Genomic DNA, 12,126 nt, shown 5'->3' with positions numbered 1-12,126 from the left:
TGAAAACCTGCTGTCTTTGTTCTCATCTTTCAACTCACTTTATCACTTCATCAGTTTCATTTCATTAACTTCAGTTTCTCTTTCAAATCTGAAAAAGGTTGAGTGTTAAAGTTCATTCTTGACCTTCAAAACTGTTGTTTGATAAAAAAAGAAAATTGATTAATGTGGTGAAAGCTCTGGAAAAAGCTGGTCAGTTGATACATTTATTCATTTATTTATTAATTGTTTTTTTGTTTTTTTAAATATGTTCACTTTGAATTTTAAGATTATGTAAAAAATTATACAAACTGTGTACTAACTAGTTTGTATCCGTACTAACTTCTTATGCATACCAACTAGTCTCTTATGCATACTAACTAGTTTCTTATGCATACCAACTAGTTTCTTATGCATACTAAATAGTTTCTTATGCATTCTAATTAGTTTCTTATGCACACTAACTAATTTCTTATGCGTACTAACTAGTTTCTTTTGCGTACTAACCAGTGTCTGATATGTACTAACTAGTTTGTAAGCATACTAATTAGTTTCTTATGTGTGCTAACTAGTTTGTGATGCATACTAGTTCTTATGCCTAGTAACTAGTTTCTGATGACAGCTAGACTCTAATGCTCACCAGGTAGTTTTTACACAATAGCTAGTCTCTGGTGTGTACTAACTAGTTTGTAAGCATACTTATTAGTTTCTAATGTGTACTAACTAGTTTATTTTGTGTACTAACTAGTTTCTTATGCGTATTAGCTAGTTTCTGATGTGTACTAACTAGTTTCTTTTGTGTAGCAACTAGTTTGTGATGTGTACTAACTAGTTTGTATCCGTACCAACTACTTTCTTATGCTTGGTGAAAGCTCCGGAAAAAGCTGGTAAGTTATACATTTATTTATTTTTTTATTTATTGGTCAAACTGATGTTTTGGTTATTTATTTATTTATTTTTTAAATATGTTCACATTGTATTTTAAGTGCTTCACTTTACACATAACTTTTTGGGTCAAAAATTATACAAACTAAAGTTAATCCATTATTAAACCAAACTCAACATTTGTAAATCAAGCCAATTTAAAGTTTTACTTTATATTAGTTCCTTGTAGAATTTGGCTAATTTAGTCAATTATCATGGATCATATAAAAGGTCCATCACCAGTAACTGCAGTAAAAGGTCTGAACCTTTGTTATAGTAAGTGTATATCCAGTGAGTGTTAAATTGACAACTATTTGAATGTAGTTTGGTTTGGTGTTGAATGTAGTTTGGTATATGGTGTTTGGGAGTTAGTATGCCTAATCTTTGTTTCGGCCACATGTTCTGTGATTTGCCTAACCTTATAGTTTATAAATATCCAGAGAACAGTCTCCTGTTTGTCTCTCTCATCCTTCCGTCCGTCCAATTAGCGTCCAGCTGTGACGTCAGCTGCTGAATATGGATACCGTGCTGGTCCAATGAGGATCCTCCCGGGACTCAGACTGGTCTCCAGGATACACTAAGGATAGACCCGGGTCACATCATCCCAGACAGACCAGGATCATCCATGTACCGGGATCGGGATTAATGAACGTGCTCCTGGACCGGGTTTTAGTGCTGATGGACCAGACTGGGAGATAGATGAAGAGGTCATGGAGAGACGGAGCTGTGGAGTCCGACACATGTGCACTCTGACCCTGCTGCTGGCCTGCGTGTGTCCGCTCTGCTGCAGAGCCACCTGGATGTAAGTACACTGCTAAGAATTCCCCAGTAAAATAACAGTAAAGAACTGGCAGCAGGGTTGCCTTTATGTTACTGTAAAATTAACATTATTATACTGTCGCTGAAATTTACAGCTTTGTACTGTTAATGAAAAATACAGTTTGAACTGTTTTTTTATTAATTTCACAGGATTTTACAGTTAATTTACTGTTTAAAGATACATTATATAGCTGTTTTTCAGCTTTTTTGTACATTATCTTACTGATTTGTTTTAATGCACTATTTAGGTTGTATTTTTTACATACATTTTAATAAACATTATTTTTTGCCTAGATTAATAGATTTAGCAGGTTACAGACATAGGAATAGTCACACTAAATACAATTAAAGGCACTTGTTAGAAAAAAAGGTTATAATAGACTTATTGACACTTTTCCCAAAATATCTGTCTCTAGCTGGCTACAAGCACAGAATGCAAACCATAACAACATGTGAGTGAAGAACAATAAAGCTAATTAACTGATTTTACAATCATGTACGATGTACAAGCCTCACATGTGCAGATCAAGTCCCAGAATTAAAAAAATACTGCATAAAACGGTTACTGATGATACTTTAGACAGTTGATCAGCAGTAAAGTGCTGTCTTTTAAGAATGCATTATAGTTCAGTTAAAAAACGGCCTATGAGCGTAATTTAACAGGTTTTCTTTTGTATTATTATTATTTAGCAATAACAGGTTAATACTGTTGAAATGCTACTGTAAATTAACAGCAATTGTTTACAGTGTAGAGAGTCCGGAGCGCGCTGCTTTTACGCACCACGACCAACTCCATTAAAGAAACGCTCAGTTTAAGGCCTCACTCCATAAACTCCTATATGTAAATACCAACTTATTAATCAGGATCCATCCGGTCTTTAACCTATAAAAAAACACCCAGGAGCAAACAACCTGTATGAAGTTCAAAATCAAAAGAATCTGAGCTGTTTTTTATTGATGATGAACGCACAGCTTTTAATCCTCTTTAATTCCAGTTCGGGAGTGATAAACTCATTAATATCTTTCTATCACACAATCTGGAAAATAGTCTGTATTTTTAATAAAAGTCTACATTATTTTTCTCCAAGAATACAAGCCAGAATTCAGTCGGAAAGTTTGACATTTTTGGAAAATGAATGCAGAATATTATCGTCCTGTTTGTTCATGGATCTGAGCTGGAGCTTTATTAACTCGAGGTCCAATTAAGCCAAATTCTTTTTTAAAAACTGCTAATTTCCTGCGCCCCTGTGTGTCTCCTCCTGTATACCGCTGTGGATTATTATATAATGCAGGTTTGGAGCGATGGAGTCCGCTCTATAACTCGGGTTAGGCCTTCATGAAATTCTTTGAATAAAATAGCAATTTTTCATGTGGGATCTCATTCAAACGAGCTTCAGTATGAGTGCCTTCAGCCAGACTCCCTTTAAAGGCTCCTCTTTTAAAGTGTCCGTACTTCAGAGCTCTTCACAGATAGTTCAGTACATCTACCGCAGCGAAGGGACACACTCTTTAATTCGGCCTACAAACATTCATAAATATCCCTTTAGTAAATAAAATATCTAATAAAACATGTCTTTATTATTCTGGATTGTGTCTCATGAATTCAGTCTTTGTTAGGTGTGTTCATTGGAGCGTGGAGGTTTACCCAGCTGGAGGCGAAAAGGAGATTTGATAAAAAAAAAAAAATTCCATTTGATAAATGTCAATTTTACGGCTCCTCGCATAACTGCTGAGACAAACAGCTCTAATGTGATTCAGCAGCGACCAAACCTGCTCTGTAATCCAGCACAACATGTTCGGCCTCGTCTATTACACACTCAGTGAGGCATGAAGAGCATCAAACTGGATCATGTACAGTTGTGTATTAAATGAAAATAGTCTGCAATGCTTGATGAATACATACACAGTGTATACACAGTATTACCCATCTTGACTTAAAAAATAATGTGATTTAATAAAATGTATGAAGCATTTTATGGGTCCAAACGCCACTTTACTTCATGTTGAGATATGTAAAATGAGCTAATTCAATTAAAATATTATATATATTTTATATACTTTATATTATTTCAAATAGAATTGTTTCCTATACATATTACTTTACACCATATTAACATTATTTATTTTATATTATTATTATTATTATTATTATTATTATTTATCAATTACATTTTTCAGGGTGTAAAGAAAATCATGAAATCCCCTATTTTTTAAAAACATTTGTTTTTATATTAATATTTACAATGATGCACAGAGCTTGATGAAAATGAATTTAAATGTCTTAAAAATATGACATTAAAAAAAGCAAAATGAGCATTATTGTGATGTTGCAGTGAGGACATTTAGTGATGAAAAACATACAAAATAAACATGTTACAAATTAAAATCTGAACCACTAGATGTAATGTTGTGGACTTGTTTATAGGGCAATATGGAGAAAATCTAATACCTCAATATATCGATATTGCGATGATGTTGTAGGGTTGATTAAAAATATTTTGACCATGACATTTTTAATAAATAATCAAAACTAATGTGGACATAATGACTAAGTGGGTAATAATAAAACAGTCTGGTTAGTTCAGAAAATTGCAGTCTTTAAAACCAGGAAAAGACATATTATGATATTATGATTTCTAGTCCCATATCACGATATCGATATATTATCGATATATTGCCCAGCCAGACCTGTTTATATGTATAACATACTCTGATGGTTAAAATTAAAATTCATAGAGGTTGTTTTGTTTTTAAGTTAGGAGTCAAAAGGGACCGTAGTTGCAGAAACAGCCTGATACATTATTTGTATTTATGATATTATATACGCATATACACTCTGACATTTTGTGGTGTTCCTCAGGTGGTTGGGCGTGACGCCGACGTTAGCTCCGGAGCACCAGGGCTGTGCTGACCTCCCTCTCAGCCACAGACAGACGGAGCTATGCCGGCTGAAGCCTTTCCTGCTGCCCAGCATTCAGGACGGAGCCCGGCTCGCCATCGCCGAGTGTCAGAGTCAGTTCAGACACGAGAGGTGGAACTGCTCCACCACCGAACACCCGTCAGTGTTCGGACACGAGTTAACCAGCGGTGAGGACGAGTATTCAGGGTGCACACATTGATATGAAGCTGGAGGACTCAGGTCTCTAGTTCAACTAAAAGACTGTAATGTGACATCACGATGTTAGCTGGAGGCTAAACAAAGGAAAGACTGGAGGCTAACACTAGCAGTGGACTAAAGTTACACATCTAAATTGTCATGTCTTGCTGTGTTGTTGGGTGCCAGAATCCAGATATCACAAACATTTGAGATGAAAAAACTGTGATTCGAGGCTCTAGCGAGCTACAATATCAGAGAAACGTTTCAGAGATGGAGAGTAAATGTTGCTAATGTTTAGCCTTCTGCTAACCGCAGCCGTGAGCCGTTGGCTAGATAGATAGATAGCTTTATTGATCCCCGTGGGGAAATTCGCCACCAAGTCAGACAACAACAAACAAACAAAAGCACAGTATTCACAACACACCAATAAATAAATAACATCATAAGAAGCCCTCTGAGACATAATCAACAGCTGAGCGGTACCATGGATCTAGGCCATACCTAAGAATGTTCATTAAAAAATCTGACCGCTGCTGGAACAAAAGACCTAGGCTGCGGTTAGCAGAAGGCTAAACTATTAGCAACCCTTTCTCTCCGTCTCTGAAACGCTTCGGCGTTATTGTGCGACTCTGTTTTTGACTGACTTTACTGAAGGATAGTTAACTATAGGCATCTAAAGATTTATACGCCCTCAATTTATCTTTTCAGCGCTGCCGTTGGCCACCGGCCCGCCGGTTGGACGGCTGGCTACTTAGCTAGCTTAGCTTGCTAATTCCACCATGCTGTCATGAAACACAGAAAATGAGGTGAACAAAGTTGTCTCTCATCTGGTGATAGCACTGTGCTTTCCTACGCTGTGTCAAGAGTGTGTGGATGAAGCATTAAGTTGTTCATTTTGACTCATTTAGCGACTGGCTAGTTAGCTAGCTACCTTGCTTATTCCACCATGCTAAAGAAAATGAGGCCAACAGTGGACAGCGCTGGGTCACGGTCCATCTGCCTCACGCCTCGCCGCTAGGAGACTACTTCAGCGGGAGGAGAGCAGGCGTTAGCTAGCTAGCTTGTTAGTCTCCGGACAAGCTAGCTAGCTAACTAGCCAATTCCGGAGACAGACAATCTAGCTAGCTAACTAGCCAGTTCCAGAGACAGACAAGCTAGCTAGTCTCAGACTTTATGCAGGTGATTCACAACTGTATATCTCAGAATTTACTTTACTTTTCTTCAACAAAGCAGGACGATATTTTGGCGGGTAGCGAGCCGCGGTAAAATGTTGCGATCGTCATTTCCGGTCAGTGCGCCGCAGAGTATTCGATATGAGACAACCCTACCCCGTTGAAATTCACGCACTACTCCAGTAAGTACAGAGTGCACACAGTGCACTACATTGAAGTGTACTTATGGAAGTATATGGATTGGAACACGTCTCCGGACAAGCTAGCTAGCTTACTAGCCAGTTCCGTAGACAGACAAGCTAGCTTGCTAGGTAACGTTAGCCAGCCGTCTACTCCTCCTGAAGTAGTGTACCAGTCTTAGTACAGCTGAACCTGAATACACCTGAGCCGAGGTATTAGTATTTGAATAAGCACTTACTTAAGTACTTAGGCCTATATACCTACTAAGTACTCAGCTGTACTTAGGCTTAGCTTATCTAGGTACAGCTGAACCAGAGTACTTTGTATTTAGGTATTTGCTCACTTAATTAGGCCTAAGTACTCAAGTATGTACTAAAGTATTTAAGTAAGCACTCAGCTGTACTTCAGTACATCTGAATCAAAGTACAGCTGAAAACACAAAGATCTAAATGTTTAAAGGTCTCTGTAAAGCCTGTAGGAGTTTTGAATGGGACGGTGTGTTAGACAGACGTTGAGGTCTGATGACTGCATCAAGATAAACTCTGAACTTTGTTGAACTTTAATCTAATCAGAAGCATATTAAAGATACTTTAATTTCACCCTGATCATCTTCAGAACTCCAGTGTGAATGAAAGAATGTAGTGTTTATGGATAAATAATAACAGATGATTTCTCAGAGTCAATCACATGTTTTAAATCAGAATTTTAGAAGCATGTGAGACGTCAGTGATGTGATGGAGGACATAGTTAAATGTTTTGGATTTAGTTTTGAAAGCCTAATTGCTTCTTTGGCATATTATTCTGAAGTGTGAATGTCAAACTGACCCTCATCCTGCAGGAACCACCAACCTTCTGGTCTTGACTTGGAACTTGTTGGTCTTGAGTCGGGACTTGACTTGGAACTTGTTGGTCTTGACTCGGGACTTGACTTGGAACTTGTTGGTCTTGTCTCAAGACTTGTTGGTCTTGACTCAAGACTTGTTGGTCTTGACTCGGGACTTGCCTTGGAACTTGTTGGTCTTGACTTGGAACTTGTTGGTCTTGACTTGGGTCTTGACTTGGAACTTGTTGGTCTTGTCTCAAGACTTGTTGGTGTTGACTCGGGACTTGACTTGGAACTTGTTGGTCTTGAATCGGGACTTGACTTGGAACTTGTTGGTCTTGACTCGGTACTGGTCTTGATGTCACTCTGACCCTCTCTGATGTCACTCTGTCACCCGTCTCCCGTCTTGTAGGAACCAAAGAAACAGCGTTCATCCACGCGGTGATGGCGGCGGGGCTGGTCCACGCCGTCACACGCTCCTGTAGTCAGGGCAACATGACGGAGTGCGGCTGCGACACTCGGCTGCAGGGCGGCGGTTCGCCGGCGGAGGGCTGGCACTGGGGCGGCTGCTCGGACCACATCCATTACGGGATCTGGTTCAGCCGCAAGTTCATCGACAACACCGTCAAAAACATGTCGATGACCAGAGGAGGGTACACACTGAGCACCACGAACCAGCACAACAGTGAGGCCGGACGGCAGGTGGGAACGCCATGAAAGATGTTGTTTTTCCTTCAAAGTTCAAACGCCTTTTATTTTGAAAATATCTGCATCGTACTTATTGATCAGAATCTGAAATATCAGATGATCAATAGGTTGAAAAACAATCCAAACCTCATGTCTTCATTTCTTCTCTGTCCTTCAGGCGATTGTCAGGACGATGTCGACACACTGTCGTTGTCACGGCGTCTCCGGCTCCTGTGCGGTGAAGACGTGTTGGAAGACAGTGGCGGCGTTCGAGCGCGTCGGCGTGTACCTGAAGGAGCGGTACGAGCGCAGCGTTCAGGTCTCGGACCGGTCGAAGAGGAAGATGAGGAGGAAGGAGCCGCGCCGCCTCCCGGTCGACATGCACCAGCTCATCTTCTTCAACAAGTCTCCAAATTACTGCCTGGAGGACCGGCGGCGTGGCATCGCCGGCACCAGAGGACGCCGCTGCAACCGGACGTCCACCGGCTCCGACAGCTGCATCCTGCTGTGCTGCGGCAGAGGATACAACACTCATCTGGTGAGACACGTCCAACGCTGCGAGTGCAAGTTCATCTGGTGCTGCTACGTCCGCTGCAGACGCTGCGAGAGCATGAACGACATGCACACCTGTAAATAAAGACAACACACCTGGACATAAAGACAACACACCTGGACATAAAGACAACAAACCTGTAAATAAAGAAAACACACCTGGACATAAAGACAACACACCTGTAGATAAAGACAACACACCTGGACATAAAGACAACACACCTGTAAATAAAGACAACACACCTGGACATAAAGACAACACACCTGTAAATAAAGAAAACACACCTGGACATAAAGATAACACACCTGTAGATAAAGACAACACACCTGGACATAAAGACAACACACCTGTAAATAAAGACAACACACCTGGACATAAAGACAGCACACCTGTAAATAAAGACAACACACCTGGACATAAAGACAACACAAATGGACATAAAGACAACACACCTGTAAATAAAGACAACACATCTGGACATAAAGACAACACCTGTAAATAAAAACAACACACTTGGACATAAAGACAACACACCTGTAAATAAAGACAGCACACCTGGACATAAAGACAACACATCTATAAATAAAGACAACACTAATGGACATAAAGACAACACACCTGTAAATAAAGACAACACACCTGGACATAAAGACAACACCTGTAAATAAAGACAACACACCTGGACATAAAGACAACACACCTGTAAATAAAGACAGCACACCTGGACATAAAGACAACACATCTATAAATAAAGACAACACTAATGGACATAAAGACAACACACCTGTAAATAAAGAAAACACACCTGGACATAAAGACAACACACCTGGACATAAAGACAACACACTTAGAAATAAAGAAAACACACTTGGACATAAAGACAGGAATGCACCTGGACATAAAGACAGGAACGCACCTGGATATAAAGACAGGAACACACCTGGACATAAAAACAGGAACATAACATCAGCTTTATGTGTTGAATATTGATAATTTCTTATTATAAATCTGATGTTATTAAACATAAACGATAAATCGGATCATTGATCTCTGAATCTGAGTTCTTCTGTTCTGGTGAAATTCTGATTCTGGTTGTTTTTGTGAAGCAGGACTGAAGTCGGCTGGTGTTTCAGTTGATGGAAGCGCTTTAAAGGGAATCTGGTCCTGGATCAGTCACATTAAATCTGTATTTTATGAAGACAAAGTCTGACCGTTTGTTGACGACGTTGTGATGAAAACAGGAAAAACAATCATTTTAACAACATTCATATTAAAGAATTGGTTGTTGACACAATCAGAAAAACATTAAAACAATGAAATAAAATGTTTTTATATTTAATTTTAATAAACATTGATTTGTGTTTGAATATTAATGTGAACTATCACAGACTGGTTGTTTTAGGTGGAGGAGTGACTCATCACTCTGTTGCCCCCTGGTGGACCGACGGACACTAGACGGTAACCTCCATTTAAACATTATAACCATAATAATAATAATCATCTTCATTTTCTACTTTTAGTTTACAAAGTGTTTAATAATAATAATAATAATAATATGGTATACTACGGTAATAAAGCTGTATTACATGTGAATGTGATATTTACCTTTGAAATCATCAATTTAATAACATCAACAGCTGAATATCAAGAATTTATTTTCCTTTATTTTAATGTGACATAAAGAAGAAGATGTAAACATCAGGAGGAAATATTAGTGATGATAGCATCCATATATACAGCATATGTGTTATTGATTAACTTTCAACAACAAGGTGATTCAATGTGTTTGTGATTCTGGGCTTTATGAATAATGTTGACATTAAAAACATTTAAAAAAAGAAGCAAAACAAGAATAGAATCAAATAGAAGATCAAATAGCATAAAACAGAAGAGAAATTCATAATAAAAGTCGCAAATTAAATTGAATAAAAGTCAAACAGAAAGGTTTTAAGTCTAAGTTTAAAGTGAAATGTTCAAGCTAAATGTTAAATCAAAATATTAAATATAAATGTTAAAGTTAAATGTTAAATCTGAATGTTGAATGCAAATGTAAATAATAAATTCAAATGTTGAATAAAAAATAAAAATCTAAATATTAAATTGAAATATTGAATCTAAATTTAAATATTAAATCTAAATGTTAAATAAAAAATGTTGAATTTAAATCTAAATGTTTAAATTAAATGTTAAATAAAAAGCTAAATGTTAAATAAAACATGTTGAATCTAAATCTAAATGTTAAAGGGACTGTTTGTAACTTTTTACACGTATAAATCTACCGGGCCAGGATCCCATGCGCGCTCGCATATGCACGCTCGCGTGTGGCCGATGTCTCTCCTCCGCTGCCTGCCTGCCTTCACTCACACACCGCGCGCGTTCTCGCAGTCTCGCTCCACCTCACGTTCATGCGCGCACACTACACACTGCAGAAGTGTTAGTTTAGCTCTGAGAATATCTAGTGAATGTACAGTGGACGTTTGTGCAGTAATAACTGCTGCAGCTCCTCCAGACCAACAGAGGTTTCCCGTGTCTTGTGAAGTGACAGGGCTCCGCAGCGAGTAACGTTATCGGCGCAGTCGGGAGACGATAACGTTTCTTTTCCAGGAAAAGCCAACACTAGGATCAGCAGTGATTCATGGAGAGACCTTCGTCTGGTCAGCTAACATTACTGCCAAGGAGCTGAAATATAGAGTGATATTGTGGTTTTAGCTGACGTGTGTCGCCTCACTGTTTTGAGCGATGCTCGTTCATGTCTATGTAGAGCGAGCAAGCGCGAGCCCGACGCTGACTTTCGTTGACTTAACGGCCACAGGTTTCACTGTTAACAAGCATTTCTGAAAGTTACAAATAGTCCTTTTAAAGTTAAATGTTAAGTCTTTTCTTTAATACGTATAAACATATTGTTAATTATTGTCGTTATTATTGTTAATCACAGAGCTGAGGGTAAAGATCCTCGACTGTGTGATTAAACAGAGTAGGTGTGTAAAAATCATCCGACTCAGCAGTTTTCAGGAAACACGTGGAGGACTGATGGAGGAGGAGGAGGAGCAGCAGCAGGAGGAGGAGGAGGAGGAGGAGGAGGGGATGCTGTAAAGGAGGCGACACACTGACAGACTGACCACAGATCAGAAGTCATGGCGTCGTGTCAGAGTTTAAAGCTGCTGTTTGTCTCTCTGATGATGATGAAGATGATGAAAATGACCTCAGCTGCATCACAACAGGTATAATCTGTTCTTCATTATTACTTTATTATTCATTCATTCATTCAGTTCACTCTGAGTGTTTGAATGAAACTTTTCAGACTTTACATTAAATGTACAAAATAATGAAACGTTTGCTGATTTTTAAAATTCTCTGCAGAAGTAAAATGAGATTTTTGAAACTCACAAGATGTTTCTGTGAGCATATTCTTATTTTTGATTTTCCCTTGTTAACATTAGACCCTAAATAATCCTTAAACTGATCTGTTAATGAAACATTTTGTCTGTTAAAGTGTGTTTTCAACAGACTGTAAAACTTATTAATCAGCAGATTTTATACTTCAATAACTTTAAATCTAAACTACAACGCTAGTTCTAAAGTCCTCCAGGTCTTTCCCAGGACCTGAGTGAGTGTTTCTGTGTGTTTCCTGGGTGGATCAGATGGAGCTGATAACCACAGCAACTTTTCCAGTTATTACACTCACTTCCTGTTTACGCTTCCTGTCTCGCTGACGTTTTATTGGTTCTGATGGTTCTGATGGTTCTGACATTTGAGCGTTTTGATTTCTGAGTCTGGAGAGGTTTCTCACTGGAAACTGTCTGTACATTTCATTTGATTTATACGAGATTAAAACACTTCACCACTTCAATGAAATTAATCATAGAAATAAAGCAAAGAGAATGAAATCACATCG

At 38.5% G+C, this 12,126-nt stretch overlaps 3 protein-coding genes across 5 annotated transcripts in view; 2 read left to right on the top strand and 1 right to left on the bottom strand.

The window, feature by feature from the left end:
- The window catches only part of ovch1 (ovochymase 1), a 208,259-nt gene that overhangs the window by 158,241 nt on the left and 37,892 nt on the right, over window positions 1–12,126 (bottom strand). The window lies entirely within an intron of this gene.
- Window positions 120–9,534, top strand: wnt16 (wingless-type MMTV integration site family, member 16). The gene is made up of 4 exons (XM_074625102.1): window positions 120–1,702; window positions 4,580–4,806; window positions 7,404–7,693; window positions 7,857–9,534. The coding sequence occupies exons 1-4, from the start codon at window positions 1,611–1,613 to the stop codon at window positions 8,313–8,315; spliced, it is 1,068 nt and encodes a 355-aa protein (XP_074481203.1). The 5' UTR covers window positions 120–1,610; the 3' UTR covers window positions 8,316–9,534.
- The window catches only part of stab2 (stabilin 2), a 34,480-nt gene continuing 33,686 nt past the window's right edge, over window positions 11,333–12,126 (top strand). The window contains exon 1 of the mRNA XM_074625135.1: window positions 11,333–11,452. Coding sequence (XP_074481236.1) covers window positions 11,366–11,452 — 87 coding nt within the window. The 5' untranslated portion in view covers window positions 11,333–11,365. The remainder of the gene's footprint in view (window positions 11,453–12,126) is intronic.

The sequence above is a fragment of the Sebastes fasciatus genome, chromosome 23 (assembly GCF_043250625.1).
Source record: "Sebastes fasciatus isolate fSebFas1 chromosome 23, fSebFas1.pri, whole genome shotgun sequence".
NCBI classification, from domain to species: Eukaryota; Metazoa; Chordata; class Actinopteri; order Perciformes; family Sebastidae; genus Sebastes; species Sebastes fasciatus.
The sequence above is the reverse complement of the archived record's forward strand: the minus strand, read 5'-3'. Positions and strand labels throughout refer to the sequence as shown.

Excerpts from the sequence above, each read along its gene's own strand:
- wnt16 (XM_074625102.1), top strand. The coding sequence starts at position 1,611 with ATGGAGAGACGGAGCTGTGGAGTCCGACACATGTGCACTCTGACCCTG. Across the intron at positions 1,703-4,579 it reads TGCTGCAGAGCCACCTGGAT|GTGGTTGGGCGTGACGCCGA; the intron begins GTAAGTACACTG and ends GGTGTTCCTCAG. Across the intron at positions 7,694-7,856 it reads ACAGTGAGGCCGGACGGCAG|GCGATTGTCAGGACGATGTC; the intron begins GTGGGAACGCCA and ends TCTGTCCTTCAG.